This window comes from Diceros bicornis, chromosome 29, assembly GCF_020826845.1.
Source record: "Diceros bicornis minor isolate mBicDic1 chromosome 29, mDicBic1.mat.cur, whole genome shotgun sequence".
In the NCBI taxonomy this organism is placed as follows: domain Eukaryota; kingdom Metazoa; phylum Chordata; class Mammalia; order Perissodactyla; family Rhinocerotidae; genus Diceros; species Diceros bicornis.
In genome coordinates this window covers 15325696-15346381 of record NC_080768.1, presented here as the reverse complement: position 1 = coordinate 15346381, position 20686 = coordinate 15325696, and the positions used below count along the sequence as shown (strand labels likewise).

General features: G+C 41.2%; 1 protein-coding gene across 2 annotated transcripts; it reads right to left on the bottom strand.

Annotated features, from left to right (window-relative positions):
• Positions 1–16592: 16592 nt before the first annotated feature.
• CDKN2AIP (CDKN2A interacting protein) lies at positions 16593–20300 on the bottom strand. Of its 2 annotated transcripts, none has more exons than XM_058524947.1 (3): positions 19966–20300; positions 19387–19517; positions 16593–18702 (listed from the first exon to the last, which is right to left on the bottom strand). In XM_058524947.1, the coding sequence occupies exons 1-3, from the start codon at positions 20235–20237 to the stop codon at positions 17354–17356; spliced, it is 1752 nt and encodes a 583-aa protein (XP_058380930.1). In that variant the 5' UTR covers positions 20238–20300; the 3' UTR covers positions 16593–17353. The 2 variants fall into 2 exon arrangements, with proteins under 2 accessions (XP_058380930.1, XP_058380931.1); XM_058524948.1 differs by having other exon boundaries at positions 18615–18702; positions 19418–19517.
• Positions 20301–20686: the final 386 nt, after the last annotated feature.

Here is a 20686-nt window from a genome sequence, read left to right as displayed (position 1 = left end):
ATTATAAATTGCTCAGGCCAATGTCATCCTGATTAACTGAGATTGTTGCTCTTGGAAACCAATAAAGTAATAAAAATTCCCTAAAACCATGAAAACCAATCATGCTCACAAGTGAGACAATAGAATATACGATCCTATAAACTTATGGGGAAAATGTGTATCATTCAAAGTAGAGAATTAGGGCCGGCCCCATGGCTTAGTGGTTAAGTGCGCGCGCTCTGCTACTGGCGGCCCGGGTTCGGATCCCGGGCGCGCACCGAGGCACCGCTTCTCCGGCCATGCTGAGGCCGCGTCCCACATACAGCAACTAGAAGGATGTGCAACTATGACATACAACTATCTACTGGGGCTTTGGGGAAAAAAAAAAGGAGGAGGATTGGCAATAGATGTTAGCTCAGAGCCGGTCTTAGCAAAAAGAGGAGGATTAGCATGGATGTTAGCTCAGGGCTGATCTTCCTCACACACAAAAAAAAAAAACAACAAAGTAGAGAATTAAAAGGAAGGCAGTGCTGGATTATGGTATATTTATTTGGTCAGGACATGAAAAATATCACTGAAGGGAATACTAAAAGGCACGAATGTTAAATGGAAAAGCCATGGAGCAAATGAATGCCAAAGTTAGAAATAAAGTTTCTAGCCAGAGTTTCCTATAATGAGGTCTCGGACCCCTGCCATCAGAATCACCCTCAGTACGTATTAGAAATGCATGATTCTGGGCCCCAGCTCAGACCTACTAAATCAGAAATCTACAGAAGTGGGGCCCTGGAATCTGCTTTTTAAACAAGCTCCTTGCAACTCTTTCACTCACTGAAGTGGAGGACCATGGACTTGGTCTCCCATTCCCTGTGCGGGTGCCAGTCCCTCAAAGAAATATAGTCACCTTGTAGCTCAACAATTTTTAGTTTTGTTTGTAGTTAAATGTTGGCAAATATTTTCCATCAGGGTTTACATTCTTGAAATCATCAGACCTTTATAATTCTTTTTATTTTTTAAGAATTTTTTTTTTTTTGGTGAGGAAGATTAGCCCTAAGCTAACATCTGTTGCCAATCCTCCTCTTTTTTTTTTTTTTTTAGCTGAGGAAGACTGGCCCTGGGCTAACTTCCTCTACTTTGTATGGGACACCTGCCACAGTATGGCTTGATAAGCAGTACGTAGGTCCGCACCCGGGATCCGAACCTGTAAACCCCAGGCCGCCAAAGCGTAACGTGCGAACTTAACCACTAGGCCACAGGGTCAGCCCCAATATAATTCCCTTTAAAAGATCCGATTTAAAATTTGTTCTATTACTGAAGTGCCTTCCATCTAATTATATGACAAAGTTACAGACATGTATCTGATACCACCATAAACAAATTCAGCTAAAAATAATCTTCCTGATAAAATGTCAAGAAATCAAAACTGTTTACTTCTCTTTTAGGGAGACATTTAAAATACTTATAGACAAAATTATTTAATCCCCAATAATATAGGAAGTGGAGAAGTAGATGAAGGTATAGATGAAATATGATTGGCAATGAGTTGGTAGTTGTTAAGCTGGGTGATGGTTATATGGGAGTTCATCACATTATTTTGATATATGTTTAATATACTCCATAATAAATTGGAAGAAAAAGAACAGCTGCCCACCCTAGTGCTTTGTAATGGCTGTCCTGTACAGTGCCTGGAGTTGACTGCTGATTACTCTCTTGGTTTTGCCTGTGGGCATTGTACACATAAAATTAACTGTATACTAACTGTACATTGATTATAATAGTAAAGCTCAGTTAGGCCTAATTTAAGAGAACCCGGGAATGTTTACTATTGATAAGATTAATTTTTTTAAACTAAGAAATTCCTACAGTGTTCATCAATGGACGAGTGGATAAACAAAATGTGGTGTGTACATACTAAGGAATATTATTTGGTCTTGAAGAGGAAGGAAAGTCTGAGACATGCTACAACGTGGAGAAACCTTTAAGACATTATGCTGAGTCAAATAAGCCAGTTACAAAAGGACACATATTGTATGATTCCACTTATACAAGGTACCCAAAGTAATCAAATTCGTAGAGACAGAAAGTAGAATAGAAAAGTGGAATGTTGCCAGCAGCTGAGGGAGGAAAGGATGGGGATGACAAAGTTCTGGAGATGGACAGCAGTGATGGTTGCACAACAACGTGAATGTCCTTAATGCCACTGAACTGTACGCTTAAAAATGGTTGATTTTGGGGCCGGGCGGGTGGCATAGTGGTTAAGTTCTTATGTTCCACTTCGGTGGCCCGAGGTTGGCAGGTTCAGCTCCCAGGCACGGACCTACTCACCGCTTATCAAGCCATACTGTGGCAGCATCCCATGTAAAGTAGAGGAAGATGGGCACAGATGTTGGCCCAGGGCCAATCTTCCTCAGCAAAAAGAGGAGGATTGGTAACAGATGTTAGCTCAGGGCTAATCTTCCTCACCAAAAAAAAAAAGGTAGATTTTATGTTTTATGTATTTTATATTATATGTATTTTACCAAAAAGGAAAAAATTATTGAGTACCTACTATGTGCCAGTCACTGATGAACAAGCCAGTAAGTTGCCTGGCCTCATGAAGCTTCCATTCTGGTGGAAGAAACAATGACTAAGTAAAAGATAAATGAGATAATTATGAAGGAAATAAAGAGGGTGAATTTGTGATAGAGAATAAGTAGGGATGAAGGACACTCACTCTAGATAGTGATGTTCGAGATAAGCCCTAAAGGATGAGAATGAACCTTTAGAGGCAGACCAGGTAAAGGATGCAGCAAGTCCTGAAGAGGGGAAGGACTTAGTGTGCATGAGGAAGAGAGGCCAGGGTGATTTAGACGCAGACACAGGCCAGATAATGCTTGGCCTGGAAGCATTTGAGTTTATGCAAGGAAGAGATGATGACAGATTAGTCACAGGTCGGCACACTTTTCTGTAAAGGACCAGATGATAAATAATTTACGCTTTGCAGGCCCAGAGGAAAAAATAAATTCCCACGATAACAGTGTTAGGAGAAAAGTCTGACACGACGTCTATAATTTTAAGAAAGGAGTGGGCAATAGTGAAAGTTTCTTTGTCCCACTTAGAAATGATCAGAGCCTTACCTGAAAAAATCTGTCATCAGTATTTTCCTGAACTACCATCCATCCAGCCGTGCGGCTAATAACAGGAAGGGGGCTAGAAGTGAGAAATAAGAGAAAAATAGAATGTTTGTTAAAGGCTGACATGGGTATTTGGGAGAGAGAATGTTATTGAGCTAAACTACAGGCAAAATGGGAAGGAGGCAACTTTGCTTTGATGCCTGTTCACACCATTCCATTCTCCGGTAAATGAAATCTCAAGTGCGCATAAGATGCCCAATATGTATTTGTTGAATAAGATGTTTATCTGTCTTTTCCTTCTTTGTTTACTCCCTGTCAGTGCCCTTATGCTGCCCCCTGGTGGCTCAGGGTTCCCTTCACTGGACATTTCGCCTAAACCTAACCTTCCCCAGGCGGCGCTGCCCGCTGGGAATCTAGGTTCTAGTTATCTGTGGGGTTCCCTTTCCCCACACAGGATATTAAGGATGCTAAAAGATATCAGTAGTGTAGGGCGAATAAATTAGTTTTTCCTTCTTTTAAATTTCATATTTTTTTAACCTTATCCAAGTTGACCTATAAGTCTTATCATAGATTTCTACTGTGTAAGAGAGTAGTAAGGTATGGTGTGTGGTATATAACATGGATATGTGCAAGAGTAGCTTTCCCCCTATTTAAAGCTACAAATGACTTTTGAGCCAAATTTTCTTTCTAAGTAGTTAAATTTAGCTTTCCTTTCTTGAGATAAATCATTCTTTTCCATAAATTTTTAAAACTCATAAGACAAAAATAATAAAATAAATAACTAGTTTAAACCAAAATTGGAATTTAATTAAGTGTAGTCTCAGCAGATTGACTTTAAAGTTATAAAGCGATTTTAATTAATGTTATTTACAGCATGAAAATGTACTGACAATGTTGAGTAGTAAAGCTATTCAAACCATAAGTCAAAGCAATGTTAATAAAAATAGATTCTAAAACATAATTTTATATAAGACTTTGAAAAAACATTTTCTTATTGAGTGAAATGATCAGACACATATAAGCCCAGCAGTTACAAGATTCTTGTTGACACGTGTTGGTTTCTTGATTTTTTTTTTTGAGGAAGATTGGCCCTGAGCTAACATCTGTTGCCAATCTTCCTCCTTTTTTTCTCCCCAAAGCCCCAGTAGATAGTTGTATGTCATAGTTATACATCTTTCTAGTTGCTCTATATGAGATGCCGCCTCAGCATGGCTTGGTGAGCAGTGAGTAGGTCCGCGCCCAGGATCCAAACTGGCAAACTCCGGCCCACTGAAGCAGGGTGTGTGAACCTAACCACTATGCCACCGGGCTGGCCCCCTCTTGATCTCTTTTACAGGCCTATTTGTGCATAAAAAATATTACTTTTAGGGGCTGGCCTGGTGGTGTAGTGGTTAAGTTCGCACACTCTGCTTTGGGCGGCCCAGGGTTCACAGGTTTGGATCCCAGGCAAGGACCTACACACCGCTCATCAAGCCATGCTGTGGCAGCATCCCATATACAAAATAGAGGAAGATTGGCAACAGATGTTAGCTCAGGGCCAATCTTCCTCACCAAAAAAAATGTGACTTTTAAAACTAAAAATAGAGAGTAAAATTTGCCTCTTTAAGAGAAACCTGTGGGCCGGCCCCATGGCTTAGCGGTTAGGTGTGCGCACTCCACTGCTGGCGGCCTGGGTTCGGATCCCGGGTGTGCACCGATGCACTGCTTCTCCGGCCATGCTGAGGCTGCGTCCCACATACAGCAACTAGAAGGATGTGCAGCTGTGACATACAACTACATACTGGGGCTTTGGGGGATAAAATAAATTAATTAAGTTAAAAAAAAAAAAAGAGAAACCTGTGCTTATTTTTGGCTGCACAAATACTCGATCTCAGAATAAATTTGAAATAGGCACCCACAGATTTCATTTTCAGCTGAAATGAGACCATTTCTGTCCTTGTTTTTGATGCTTGTTAAACTAGAAAAAACTTGCTCATGTAAGTAAGAAGTTGAACACTACAGCAAAATTTTCCTTGCTTGCCTATGAGTGGCAGGATACTCTTCTTTTGCAGAAATCCAGAACTTGTCTAGGAAGAGGTCAGGAATCTCATCTAGAGTGTACTCTCAGACTGCAGTTAACAAAGGTTTTTCTCTTTTTTCAAAGTCAAATTCTCAAACTGAGCAACAGATCTAGGGAAAGGGTCCCACACCCAGTCGTTGGGTGGTGTTGAAAGGGAGGAAAACCCCGTTCCATTTTGTTCTGCAGTTCTTCCAAGTAGTTTTCAATAAGACTTGAGATTTACCAATATCTTTCCTCACTCTTAGGGCCAAACAGCACTGGAAACATTTCAAGATTTTCTTTTTCAATGTGATTTTTCCAAAGATTCAGTTTCTTTTTAAACCCAAGAATTGTGTTAGTTGGAGTCAAAACATTTTCTCCAGGGACTCGTACATACTTGTTCAACTAGTTCATGTGATGAAGTGTTTGCTAAATAGGCTAGTTTCTGCTGACATTCTTTATCTTCAAAACACTCAGGCTTCCTATTTTCTCAAACACTCCTGCAAGTCACCTTTCAGCTCAAACCCCCGGGTTGAGAACTCTTCCTCTGCTAAGCCACTAGATTTCTGTAAGTACCAGGAGACTATGTGCCTTTGTCCAGGTTTTCACAGTTTTTAGAACATACTCAAGTGAACTGGGCTTTGTTAAAATGCAGTTTACCATTTTTGTAAAACCGCTTGGAACTTTTGTCATTCCATCTCCGTGAGTTTTTTACTCCAGCACCTCTCTATGAGGAAAGCAGTGCATTCTGACATTGTCAGGATTTTCTTTCTTCATAAGAGAGGTGGAACTTCTTATGGAGCCATCCATTCATGGGACACCCACAGCATGGGTGGCGAACACAGTGCCTTCCAAGATGGAACTTTTGTTTCCAGATAGGAAGACGAACTATTAAATGTGTCTTGTTCTTTGTTCATTTCAGTTGGATCTTTGCAGCAGGAAAAAGTTTTGAGATTCATCATCATTTACAAATCTTACCCATGCTACACTGTGATATTTATTGGTAAAATCTGTCAACTCATCAACCTGAAAAGAGAAGCTTTATTGTTTTCCAGTTAATTACACAAAACCCTTCAGCATCGTGCGACATGTCATCACCACATCAACTGATCCTACTATTAAAAGTGGAATCTTCTCAGTTTCACATACCGCATCTTATCCTAGCATTTTACACGCTGGCCCTATGAGATTCTCACCAACTATGTGACTTTTCCTTTTCTGAACAATAAGTTCGGCTACTAAATAAATTGCTTCTTGAGATTTCTACTGAATGCAACTTTTTTTTAAAAAAACAAAAGCTTTACCCTCTTTGTTTTGCGTTTCCAATAGCCATTGAAAAGAATCAGCACCTTTACTATCAAACAGCTGTGGTTTGTAGTTAAGTTCTTTTCCAATTTTCTAGAGCCCCTGCTTCCTTTTTAAGTTGTTTGACGACAGACAACGGAATAGGCCAACCTGGGTTACCAGCCCACCTAAAAACCTTACGTTGATAAGTAACTTTTATTGTTACTTTTTTGTGTATTCTTTATTTTATTACTGCAGTGAAATGACTCAGAAGGTTGTAATTAGCCTGAATCTGGATCGTCCCTAGATGTAGGCCCAGAATGTTCCCCTTCAATCCCATATATTTTCCTAAAAAATTGCCACATTGGACCATTAGATACTTTTTTTAAAAAAACCAAACACAAATATAAAACAGAAGGGCATAATAAAAAACTAAACAATAGAGTCACAAGCAAAAAAAAGTGCCAGTTCACTTCTACCCTACACAATCTGCGTTTTGCAATGTTTACATGAGCAAGGCAGCAGGAGTGGACAGCTGAGTCACAGTGCATTAAAAAATCCCTTCACTAGACAGGAAATTTCACTCCAGTCTTCTAACTGGTAGAGCTTATTCGCCGCTGTCAGCTGGTGGCATGGAAGGGGAGACTGGGGGAGTTGAAGTAACTCAGGATGGAGAGGCTGCCCTCATTAGCCTACCATCTTCCCCTCCCCTCACCAGCTCCCTGCGATAACGCTTCCCAATTATCAAATTATCAACGACTCCCTTATCTAATGTCCAAAACTGAGAATGGACTCAATTAAATGAACACTGTGCCACTGTGCCCTGCCGTACGGGGCTGAAAGACCTCTAACAAAATTAGTAGGACGATTGATCATTGTGAGTGCTAGCATTGCACAGCATGCAAAGTTCGAAAAAAGTTTTGTTGTTTTTCAATCACAGGCTCTTGTGGAACCCCTGGTGACATCTTACAGAACCCAGGGTTCTGGGGTCATTCTACAGGACATCTATTTTGGCCTGCCCAGCACATCTTTCCCTTTTTGTGGTTAAAACGTCCCTCTGGAGAATTATCCCTAAGTCAATGAGAACTTGGGAGAACTATCCCCTCACCACTGCCCCACCCCCTCCCATACCCCAGCCATAAGGTCTCAATGGGGATGTCAACCAAGGTCGCCAGCTCAGGATAGCCCCTTTAGCTGGCCCAAGGGCTACTGCCCAACTCCTGGGGACATATAAGTAACTGACCTTTGTTCCGATCCTACAGCTTTGAATTCAAGTATGTCCTTGGCTCAAGCCATGTTATCTTGGGAAAGCTAAGAGCAATAGATGAAAAGTTTTTCCAGGCCTAAAAGTACTATATATTGAACCCTAGAAATCAGAGTGTGTAGAGTATAACTCTAATATGGGGTGCATTTGGTTCACATAAGGTGGCCTCTAACATATAAGTAGACAGGCTGTATCTCAGACGTTTAACCTCTGCTACATCAGAGTGGGCCTGAGGGATGCAGCTGAGCTACAGAAGGTCTGATGTGACCCTCACTAACTCAATATTTGTTGAGGATTTGAGTCCAGAAGTTTCCACTACTGTTTGTCTTTGAAGAATATTGCTGATCTCTCTGCAGAGTATCCTAACTGTGCTAACTTCATTCTATATCCTTTAAAAAAGTGAACTTTGGTTTATCCAGGTGGTATCTGTGCCTGGTCCTTCATTGAGTCAAGCCTACTGTTGACATTGTCAATAATAAATTATTTATGCATGAAACATGTAACCTAAGCTTGGCCACTTGGACTCTCTTTCCTGAGAATGAGAAGCTTGAGTCAAGTTACAGAACATAAATTGGGTGGAACTGAATTGTTTTGATGGCAGTACATTGATTGAATTATCTGTCCCTGCTGCTTAGGTCCTCGAGATCTGGTTGTTAACTAGTCCTTTGATTCAGTGAGCTACCTGGTACCCTTTCAATAATTTGTTTTTGTTTTTGTTTTTTCAGTAAGAAAGATTGGCCCTGAGCTAACATCTGTTGCCAATCTTCCTCTTTTTGCTTGAGGAAGATTGTCACTGAGCTAACGTCTGTGCCCATCTTCCTCTATTTTGCATGTGGGACGCCACCACAGCATGGCTTGATGAGTGGTGTGTAGGTCTGCGCCCGGGATCTGAACCTGCAAACCCCAGGCCACCAAAGTGGAGCATGTGAACTTAACCATTATGCCACCAGGCTGGCCCCCTGAATAATTTTTGTTTTGGGGTTTTAGTTAATTTCTGTAGCTTGAAACAAAAGAATCCTAACTGATATAGGTACTCAAGAAATGGTAAGATTCAACAAATTTTGTGTTAAACCAGTTGACAAATGACAGAAGAGTCATTAAGTGGGGGCTTGTGAATCATCAAAATTGATGAGGAAATTTGAGGCCCTATCTGATAAGTGCACTTTGTACCCTAAACTCAAGTAAAAGTAAAAATCAAATCAATCCACAAAAAACAAATATTTTCTACCACTAAATCATTAAGGCAATTCCAAAAGAGGTGTTCTAAAAATGTTTTGAAAGTGGTAAAATAATGAAATAAAGATATTCTTTCCAAATAAAGATATTCTTTCTTTGAACTACACAAAATTGGGATTTGTTTTTTTTTTAAACTATCTCTGAGTTTAGAATTATACATATTATCTGGAGCAAAACACGTGCTGTCACGTTCCTCATGAACACTTCCCTTTTACCTCTTTAGGATACTTGCAATGAAATTTTAGATATTTAAAGTCAGTGTGATTTTTTTAAATGCCTAGGATGTATTTAACTGTTAATGGCTATGAATAATGTACAATCGAGTGTTTTCATAATTATACATGCCCTTCGTCCAGCTATACTTTAGAGCTATCAATTTAAGATGTATTTTTCTCAGCAGTGAGAAGTTGACATTTAACGTTTGTGAGGTCAGTCGGGCCATAAGTAATGAAGTTAGCCACAGAGCACTTATTGTATAGCTATCACCACACCCTCTAGCCTCATTATGGCAAAGTTGCAATTCTAGTTTGTCTGCTCTGCCCCAAAAGAAGTCTTGGAGGGGCCGGCCCACTGGCATAGTGGTAAAGTTATCGTGTTCTGCTTCAGCAGCCCAGGGTTTGCAGGTTCGGATCCTGGGCACGGACCTACACACTGCTTACCAAGCCATGCTGTGGCGGTGTTGCACATATAAAGTGGAGGAAGATGGGCACGGATGTTAGCCCAGGGCCAATCTTCCTCAGCAAAAAGAGGAGGATTGGCAACAGATGTTAGCTCAGGGCCAATCTTCCTCACCAAAAAAAAAAAAAAATAGTTTTTGGAAAACTGTCAACAACTTGTCTGCCATTGCAGCTGCTACTTTACTTCTATTACTTGGCCCTTAAGAGAAAGTCTTTCTTATTGAAGGATACCTGGAGCAGAAGGAGGCTCCCTTATCAGGCTTTTAGGATTAAATGGCAGAGAAACTACTTGTGATCAGACATCATTTACAGAAAGTTTATCTGTCACAGCAATTTATCCAGCTGCACTGCAGAACTCATTTTTAAGCTGTATCACTTTCCATACTGTATCTTGCTCAGCAACAAGGCACTCAACACTTGTCGTTTGTTAAGTTAGAAAGCTAGCATTCTTAAGATAAGTGCTGGTGCTGGTGCTGGTGGTGAACTCAAACCTCTGGGTGGTAGGCAGAATAATGGACCCCCAAAGGTACCCATGTCCTAATCCCTAGAACCTGTGAATACGTTACATTACATGGCAAAGGAGAATTAAGGTTGCAGGCTGAATTAATAAAGTTGATCAGATGATCAGCTAATCAGATGGTCTTAAAATAGGGAGATTATGCTTGTGAACCCAGTGTTACCACAGGGGTTCCTATGAAGTGGAAAAGGGAAACAGAAAAATTGGAAGAGGGAGGCAGAGAAGTCAGAGTCAGAGAGAGAGATGTGACAGCAGAGGCAGGGTCAGTGTGATGCAATTTGAGGACTCGACCCACCCTTGCTAGTTTTGCAGATGGAGGAAGCGGATTATGAGCCAAGGAATGAGAGTAGCCTCTAGCAGCTGGAAAAGGCAAGGAAGCAGATTCTCCCTCAGAGCCTCCAGAAGGGAACACAGAGATGCCAACACCTTGTTTTGAGCCCCGGGAGAACTATGTTGGACTTCTAACCTACAGACTCGTATTGCTTAAGCTGCCAAATTTGTGGTAATTTGTTACAGCAGCAAGAGAAAATCAATATGCTGTTGATATTATTTTAGTTTTTCTGCTGTAGGTCAAGACTCAGTAGGGAAGCTTTGCTTTGATATATGGTGGCATGGATTCCCTTGAAACAGGAAGGGATAGAATTTTAAATTCTAAAAAACCACTAAAGTCTACAAAAAATTTACAGATGTTTCATGGGAACAGAGTTGAGCTGGCCTTACATTAGTTTGTGTGTACCACTCTCTCCCCTCTTGTTGGATACTGACAGAGATCAAAAGAAGTCCGTGATTTTCTCTTTCACTCTTCTCCCAGAACCAACATCACACTGAAATTTATAGGATGTCTGACTTCTCAAGTACTGTCTTCCATGGTTTCAGAAAGTAAAAATCTCAAAATCTTTATTCATTTATGTTAGCTCATATCAGCAAAAGGTAACAACCAAGAAAAAATTAATGGAGCAAAGAAAGAGAAAGATGAGAGGGAAACCGAGTAAGAGATGTGGGTTTACATGGAAGGTACAGAAGCAAACGATGTAATTAGGGGACGTTATCTATCCGTGGGAGAGAACACAAGGCAGACGCTCAGGTTTATTCCACACCTGAGCTGACATAATTCTTTATCTGCCTAGTTTCTGAATTTCCCCCAAGGTTTGTGAATAGAGAGAAAAAAAAAACCTTAACATAACCCAAGCAGCCTTACTTCACCTGATATGATTTTATTTTAGGCTATTGTCTTGAAATAATTCCTCCTATAGAAGAATGTGCTGGGCAAAGTAATTGGTGACCAAGTATAAATAGTGCCCCCAGCATCATCAAATAACTTTAGCATATGCTACCCCCAAGAACAGTTTGTTAGAATTTATATGCTATCCATGCTTCATAGAACCACAAATATTTATTGCAAATTACTTTTGTGTGTGTGTGTGTGTGAGGAAGATCAGCCCTGAGCTAACATCCATTGCCAATCCTCCTCTTTTTGCTGAGGAAGAGTGGCCCTGGGCTAACATCCGTGCCCATTTTCCTCTACTTTATATGGGACACCACCACAGCATGGCTTGACAAGCAGTGCGTTGGTCCGAGCCCGGGATCTGAACCTGCGAACCCCAGGCCGCCAAAGCAGAGCACGAGAACTTAACTGCTACGCCACTGGGCCAGCCCCTCAAATCACTTTTATAAGAAAGATTTTTCTAGTAAGTTTACTCATACGACAATCTCAGGGGCCAAAAAGGGCCACCTTGTTGCACAACTCCAAGGGACATCGTTTATTGTGTTAAATGACATCCATTGTATTCCATGTGAATGGTGCCCCCTGGTGTTGTGCAACTCAGTGGCTCTGGACTCAAGATCCCGATGCCTTCAGTATTTCTTACTCAAGCCCTCTTTGTTTCAATCTCTTGGACCCTTCTAAGGAGTGATGCATTCTTTGACTACAGTCAGAGGATAAACGAGGCAGGCTCATTAAGTGAAAATTGTCATTTCTCTCACCTCTGCAATACTCACACAGGTGAAGTTCATGCTATAGAGCAGAGGTCAGGACCCACGTGTCTCAGATGCCTGGTTCCCTTCTTCTCCCTTCTCCTCAAAATTTGCCAGGGCTGGAATGGGAGGATTCTTACTTCCTTGCTATCCCTGGGATGGACTTCCCTGAAGTCTCATTATCCTTCTCTCCTTCCCTACACGAGCCATAATGGCAGAATGATGGCTAGAGAATGTGAATTACAGGGAAAAGGAATGAATGTTTTCAAAATAGTATTCTTTTACCTATATCATATTTCTCTTGTTAATTGCACTCAATATGTTGAAATGAAAAACAGGGATAGAAAGGTGCATGCACTTTACCCCACGTTGGCTTCCGAACTGCAGGTTCCTGAGCGTGTGTAGTAACTCCCTCATTAAGTACGGTCCACTATCAGTGCACACAGGTATGAGAAACTAGAAATGCTTCCACGGACCTCTATTAGTCTTTATTTCATGAGAACCATTTTTTTTCCTTAGCTAGTATAGAAAAATAATAATATACAAATACTGAAGAGTAATGAGACAGGATTCATAAGATATATAATGTTTCAACCATTCATTATATCATTATTTCATTGCCTCTGTAAATTGTCCCTTTAAATTCTATAAATAGAATGTCTAGAAAGCATTTTCCAATGATTATTTCAGATACATATTTGAGCAGTTTCAAGTTTACTTCTTTAGAAGCTTCCTAGTTTAATTAAATAAAATTTCTCAAAAATTTCCTCAAAGTGCAATTATACTTACTATTTTCTGGAACATAGGAAACAAATATCACGGTACAAAACGTCTTATTGGCGTTCCCGTTCAGTGCCCCAAATTAGAACCAAGTCATTGTTTAATCTTCTCTACGAACACTGGATTTGAGTTGCTGCTTCAACATTTACTAGTTCTGCAATTTGGCTGCCAATTCAAAATGCTTATCACTTTTCTCATTTGTAACATAGGATCAACAATACCAACCCACCTTACAGGTCGGGAGGCTTAAAAAAGACACCCAACGCATCAACATATCGTAGGCACCCAATAAATGGCAGCTATACGCACATGGTGAGTTCTTGCTGTGCTGACATAGTTTTATTTTACAACCTAGGTAATCATTATGTGCACAATTAATAATTAGTGGGCTTTATATATATGGACTTCTGTAATTATATTTCACAATAAAAAGAAAGTAATGGTAGCTATTTTTAGTGTTATTTAAATATTAATTTGTGATGGGCCCTTAAGTCTGACCTGAGTCCCTACTAATTACCAATTCTAATATGGCACCTTCCTTCAAAACAGATGACTTCCATTTTGTAGTAATCTGGTGGCTTTCTGCCCACATTCACTCTATTACCTATTGCAGAAGAAAGCTGGCCATCTACACTGGGCCTCATAGTTGCTCAACTCCCTTCTGCTCAGAGTCCAAGGTGCTGCAGGCCTTGAGAAAGGAAGGTAGAAGGAATTCAGTGGTGGGGTGTGGCCGCCCGCCTTCAACCAAAGTAGGTCTGCTCCTCTTTTACACACACAGGGCTCCCATTAGTCTTTGAAGAAATATGGCTGAAAGAAACCTTGAAAACCATGGATCACATGTTCAGAACTCACATTTTATCATTTCAGTGTCCAAGCCCTGCTAAACTGATTTACATGAAAAGTCATAAGGAAAACACTAGGTGATTCTTCTTTTTGTGCACTTGTCTTTGCATTCCTTTTCATGTCAAGCTATATACAATACATATAGTAGTTCCACTTCTATATAATAGTACAATTTCATAGTTCAGTGTATTTGCTGTTTATGTTATGTTAGTTTGGTTGCTTAATGACTTCCAAAAAGGATTCTGATTCTACTCATAAAAGTTTCAAAGTCACAAGTATTAGATTGCTTTCTGTTAAGTACTGGCCTATGAAATCTCTAGTTTTCACTAAGAATGTCCTGTAGCTAACCCTTTCTGTACTTCTTTCCCTTCCAAGCTAGCCAATTTAGTTTGGGAGCTTGTCCACTATTTTTTCTTGCTGCATAAACAACAAAAGAACAAAAGACCAGATAATGACCTCTCTTCAGTAGTTTTTCTAAAGAGGGAAAACAGAAAAGTGGAGATATTAATGCTGGTAATAAGGTAAGCAAAGTAAAAAGGAATGGTTCTAGCTGGATAGCAAGCTGCATCCATGGAAGCCAAGAAGTGTGAACTTGAAGTAGTATTTTTCTTGTGGAGGGGTATGGGAAAATTAATGGCTCGACGACAACTGCATTTATCTATTTTTGTTTAAATGGTAGAAAGCTACGAAGAGCTTTTTCATTCAACCACAGAAAATTGATATCCATAGATTTGCCAGTGTCTAAGAAGTGAGTCAATCTAGGACTTTAGCACAATTACTGAGGGCAAAGCCGACAAATTCCCCTTAAACTACAATTTCAACACAATCGTAGGACTGACCGGTTTCCAGTTGATGACTGCTTTGCTTACCTTCTCACTACTATTACTCAGGAATCCAAACAGCAAGGAGAAATCTGTGCCAAGTGAAGCTGCGCTTGGCAGGGAAAATAATGCTTTTTCATACATAATTTAAATCAGAGGTTTTTGATAATACATATCAAAAGCCTTGGAATTACACATATCCTTATGACAACTGTCCCAGCCAATAACTGGTGGCAGGCCCCAAGAATTGCAGTTAAAAACTCATGACAATACCATTCTTCGAAGTCAACTTTTTAATTTTACCATTAAAAAAAATCCTGATTTTAGCACCATCAAGAAAATTCAGTCTCAGGACATCATTTCACCTCATTGATTAAAAATAAATTCAGTATTTCCCATTTTGATAATCTATTTTATTCACTCAACTTGGTGGCAAATCATTTTAGGTGTTCTTTTTTAAACAAACTTCAACTGCACCCATATGGGATAATTCCCTGGTTAGAATATTCCAGACATGCAAGTACTAAGGACAAGCATTAATAAACAGAAGAGCTTCTGATGTGACTCATTTCAAGAAAATGAGGCTTTGGAAAAAGATTGTTGTCACTTACAACTGGTAGAAAAGCAGTCTGAGGGGGATTTTCTAAAATCTTAGCATTTAGAGAAGTGAGCAGGATATTAAGCAATACAACATAGTAAGAGCTTGGGTTCTGGAATCAGATACAGGCTTGAATTCAATCTTTGACCAAAATACTTTTTTGTTTCTTCATCTGAAAAATGGGCCAAATGAGAATAGCTACTCATAACGTTGTGGGGAAATAAGAACACATATATGAGCAATGAATAAACTATGGCATACTGCACTATACAGGGCACTTTAAATGTATTTAACATTTAATCTTCATAGTCCTATTTCAAATGATGAAGTTAAAAGGTTAAATTCCAGAAGGAGCCGAGATTCTATCTCAAGAAGAGATTCCAAAGCTTGTTTTCTTCTGCACTACACATCTTGAAGTACTGTAAAATATGTATTTCTCTTAAATGGATTAAGTTTTGACTAAGAGTATTTTATCAGCTTTTAATAAGATTGTAGCAAATAAATGTTTACAAATTAAAGTGTTTGTTTTTACACTAAGCAGCTTCCTCAAATTCAAACATATCAAAAGGCTACTATAATTTAAAATATTTTCAATAAACTTTAACTTGAAATAAGCCAATTTAGGAAATTACCAAACCACTTAATTAGATACATTACAGAAATTTATTGTTCTTTCTAATATTCAGCTCACTTTTCTGGCAACACTGTCCTGCAAAATACACATTCCGAAAGTGAGGTAATTCAAGTGCTTTGTTATTGGTTCTCACAACATATAAAGGCAACCCATTGACAGAAGATGGACTTAGCTTTGGTATCCACTTCAACATCCTCAAAAATGAATCACTTTTGAAGGTTACCTGGTGAAATTAAAACCACTCTTGATTTCAAGTATATCAAGTATCCTTGTCTATTATTTCCAGAATATAAAAATAGAAATAACTTCTACATACTTAAATTGTGCTACTTGTGTTCAATTTTCCTATTCCAATACAAATGTAAATGAAAACATGTAATGTAAAAGGTCATTTCTTGATTTTTCTCTGTACATTATCACCAGTACTGCTCAATGTGCAGCATCTAGAAAGCCAGAAGGCCACAAAAATAACGAAACATCTTGGGCCAGAGTTTGAAGAAAAATGAAACAGAATATACCACAATAGAGTAATACAGTCAGAATCACCTAAGACACACAGGAGGATTCCATTTCATTACTAACAAATGTTAATTCAATTGATCAGGCTCATTGAAGAGCTGAGCTTGGCTCTCTAGTCTGCCCAGTTATTCTTCTATGGGATTTGTAAACAAAAGAACCATCTAGTTCTAGATTTGCAAACTGTAACTTCTCTACCCATAAAAAGTTGTATATCAGCTATGAAAAATTACCTGGTTGCAGTTTACAGTGGCTAGTAGTAGGAAGCCTATTTGCAGTAATTGGTTCTGACTTGGGGGGAAAAAAAACACAACTTCTTGAAAAGGTAAAATAGCTTAAAGCATTTAATATCTAAACAAATCAATCTGTTAATAGTAGTAGTCACAAAATATGCTTAATATAGAAACCCACATTTATGTTAAGAAAAAGTGTAAATTGTATTTTACCTCAAAACATAAATTAACCCACTTAAAGAATCTGCAGCAAAATCATGGTGAATTTTAAACAACTTCAGAATAAAATAACCTTAAGTACTTTATACTGCTTTATATCTAAAAAATGCTTACAACTTCTCATAAAAATAGTCTGAGGCAACTATTTTTTCTTTTATTCTTTAAGAGACACGTTCAACATTATGGGCAACATTCTTAAAACCTTAAGCTTCACAAACTTTCAGACATTCAAATACTATGGTCCCCTTTTCTTGGATGTGGAGGTTTATTCAGCTAGAAAAAAAAAATGCATGGTAGACAATACATTTTCACCAAATTGAAAGTACAAAAGTTTTAAGACTACAGAACTACACATCGTACCTAATGTATCATTAAAAATAGAAGACAGTATTTTCTTCAGCAAACGAAAACAGCATACTGGTACGCCGTTAATGCATACTTTTTAATGTGTACTGTCATTCATAAATTATTTACAACTCCTATTGTGTGAAGAGAACTAGAATGTAAATTTTCTGCAAAACTGGAAAAAAGCAATACAAAATTTGTGAAAGCCTGTTTTATATTGTACAAAAGTAAGCCAGTTTTTGTCGTCAAATACCAGATACTGTATGCAGTGATATTTTGGACATATTATAGTAATTCTTGAGGATGTTTTAACGCCGGAGGTAAGTTTACAGGCCTTGACTCTTCATCAAGGAGTACTAGATCTTCTATTTCACTGCCTCTGTATTTCCTTTTACATATTTTTACCACCACCTTTTTCTTGAGAAATAACTTCAGTGCTTCTCTGGATGCAACTGCTTTTGCATTTTCTTTGCTTTTGCCACAGCCAGTGCCCAAATACACAGACTTGCACCTCAATTCACAAACAATACTTTCTTGAGAGCTCTTATTTTGAGGCAGATCTGCCAGTTCTTTTAGCGGGACAAAAAACACATCCAGTGTTGCTTTCAGAGCCTCAATAGCTGCATTTAGGAGCTCTCCGTGATTCACATTGGGACTAAAGCCACCAACAGCTACCAGCTTCCACGCCACCGTTTTATACAGTCTGTTGAAAAAAGGTTGCTTCTGTTTCACATCTTCATTGGTCAACTTGCAACAAGAGAATTTAACAGAACTCTCACTTAACTGTGAAGTACTTTTAGAAGGCAACTGTGATGTGCTAGTCTGAGAACTACTCTTGGAAGCCAGCTGGGACACACTCGCTAAGGAAGCACTTTTGGAAACCAGAGACCCACTGCCCTGGGAGCTGCTCTTGGAAGCTAACAGTGATGCAGCTACCTGCGAAGTGCTTTTGGAAGTCAGCAGCGATGTGTGTGTTGAGGTGCTGCTCTTGGGAGTTAGCGAGGATGTGCCTGATGAGGAACTGTTTTTAGAAACGGATGATGAAACACTTGCCTCTGAACTAGTTTTGGCAGTTACCCCACTTGAAGCTGTCTCTGAACTAGGTTTAGAAGACAACAGTGGCAACTCTACTTCTGAGCTTCCTGAGGAGCCCAACAAGGGCACCTCTATCTCTGAGAGGCTTTGAGAAGCTGAGACTGAAGAGCCTTCCAAAGCACTCTTTTCAGGTGATCCACTTTGTTGTCTGGATTCAGTAGACTGGGTCATATGACTATTCACACTGGATTTCAACAACGAAGAGACAAGCGACGCTGCACCATGTTTATCTGCAGCTTCGGGTTCAGAAGCTTTTCCAGACCCTGCCGCTGCTACCTGAGAGAAAAGGCTGCTGCTGCTTTGGCTGGAAACAGACCGATCTCCATCACTCGTCGAGCTGTTCTGACTCGAGGTACCAGAGCTCCGAGTTGAGTTCCCACTACTCTCGGATTTCACAGATGACCCCGTACACGTTGAGCTGACTTCCTGCTGAGCTGATGCACGTTCTGTTTTGGCAGAAACTTTTGCATGATCTTGCTCAACTGCAGAATTGTTTTTTCCTTCTATGACTCGTTTTTTCGATGGCTCTTCTACCCCTTCTAAAAAGAAAGAAAACATATGTGACTAAGCCTACCTCATACACATCTGCTGAAAATTTACAAGACAAATATTCATTAAAATAAAGGCACAAGGCGAAATATTTCAGGACTAGTAGTTTCTTTAAAAAGTGTATAATAACAAATTAATTTCTTAAAACAGCATTGAATAACATCATTAATTACTAATATTAAGAAATCAGGGCCAGCCCCAGTGGCACAGCAGTTAAGTGGGCGTGCTCTGCTTCAGCCACCCCGGGGGTTCAAAGGTTCAGATTCCCCATTGGACGCAGACCAAGGCACCACTCTCAAACCATGCTGTGGTGGCGTCCCATATAAAGTGGAGGAAGATGGGCATGGATGTGAGTCCAGGGCCAATCTTCCTCAGCAAAAAAAGAGGAGGATTAGCATTGGATGTTAGCTCAGAGCTAATCTTCCTCACAAAAAAAATAAAAAATAAACAGTATAGACAACATTTGACAATTCAAAATCTAAAGCAATCAAAGAAAACTATCAAAATCAGAGGCTAAAATACACAGACACATAATTTAGGTTTAATGTTCCAACTTGATTAATAACATTATATAAATTCTAGCTTATTAAAAAATTAGTAGTAACAGTAGTTCCTAATTATATCAAACTTATGTTCTAAACTCCTATGTATGTTCACATCTATGATCTGCTAACCATTGCTACTCGATATCCCTCTTTTCTTCACCTTGGCAACCAGTTCGTCTCTTGTTGTATGGATTGGAGCATCTGTCACTTTGATGCCTTCAGCCATACTAAGTATTTTATCCATAACTTTTTGAGGGTACCTGAAAAAGAAGGAGTAGACACTTTAAAAATAGTGTTTTTTCTAAGCTACTACTGCTGGTGTGCACAAACCGGCTACAGGAACTGCATTTCCTGGTTGTAATCAAAAAGTGCACCAACCGCCAGGAACTTTCGGTTTCCTGGAAGCCCATCAACAAACGCCCCAAGGTTGGGAGGCGGGGTCCCTCTTCGGCAACTTTTAAATGCAGCGTCCATCCACAAGAGCGTTGTCAGCCAACAGCTCGCCCAGCAGCCCCCACCCATCAGGGCCACCTCCAGACTGTAAATCATGTCGGCTTCGGGCAGAGGCGCCCTTCTCGCGCTTAGAGGGCAGCCGGGCCCGCCGATTCCCGCGCTTCGCAACTTCCCTCCCCGCCGAGGGCTCTGGGCCCCAGCCCGGGGGCGACAGACAAAACGGGGAGGGCGGCTCGGGGGCGCGCCCCCACTCACCGGCACCCGAGGAAGACGTGGTTGGCCCAGGCCATGGAGAAGGAGATGAGCTGCTGCAGCTGCCGCTTGCGGGTCCCGCTCTCGGCGTCGGCCGCGTCCTCCGGGGCCGCGGAGGCGGCGCCGCCCGCGGGGGCCAGGTCGCCGGCGTTGCGGAGCAGGAACTCCCGGCGGTGGCGCCAGTGTTTGTCCGTCTCGCCCTCGCAGCGCAGCGCCTCCACCCAGGCGGCCACCCGCGGGTTCTGGCTCAGGTACTCCGCCACCTCCTGCGCCATGTTGGGCCTGCGGGCCGCGGCGGCCGCGAGCCGGCGCTGCACCGGGAGGGAGCGGGGGCGCGGGGGCGCGCGGCCCTGTCACTGCGGCCTGCACCGGCGGCCAGACAGAGAACGCCCCTCGGGAGGCTCAAACGCCAGACAACAGCGCCCCGAGCAGCCCGAACCGCCCACTTCCGCCCGCCGCCGGCTCCTTCCCTTTTATAACCTCGCCGCCGCCGAGCGCCCGCGCGTCCTTCCGGCGCGAGCCGGCTCTCCCAGCACGCTTTGCGGCGCGGCGGCCCCGCCGGGCGGCGGAGGAACGGGCGCGCGCGCGGGGGGGTGGAGCGGGACGCCAGAGGCTTCGCCGGGGGCGCCTGGAGCCTCGGCGGGGCCCCCGCGTTCCCGCGGGGCTTTGTGACGCCGCGCGCCCCCGCCGCCTGCCCGCCCCGCCCGGGCCGCGGCGGCGCGGG

Coding starts and splice junctions, on each gene's coding strand:
- CDKN2AIP (XM_058524947.1), bottom strand. CDS start 20,237: ATGGCGCAGGAGGTGGCGGAGTACCTGAGCCAGAACCCGCGGGTGGCC. Junction 19,518..19,965: donor CACGTCTTCCTCGGGTGCCG/GTGAGTGGGGGC, acceptor CTTCTTTTTCAG/GTACCCTCAAAAAGTTATGG. Junction 18,703..19,386: donor AGGGATATCGAGTAGCAATG/GTTAGCAGATCA, acceptor CTTTCTTTTTAG/AAGGGGTAGAAGAGCCATCG.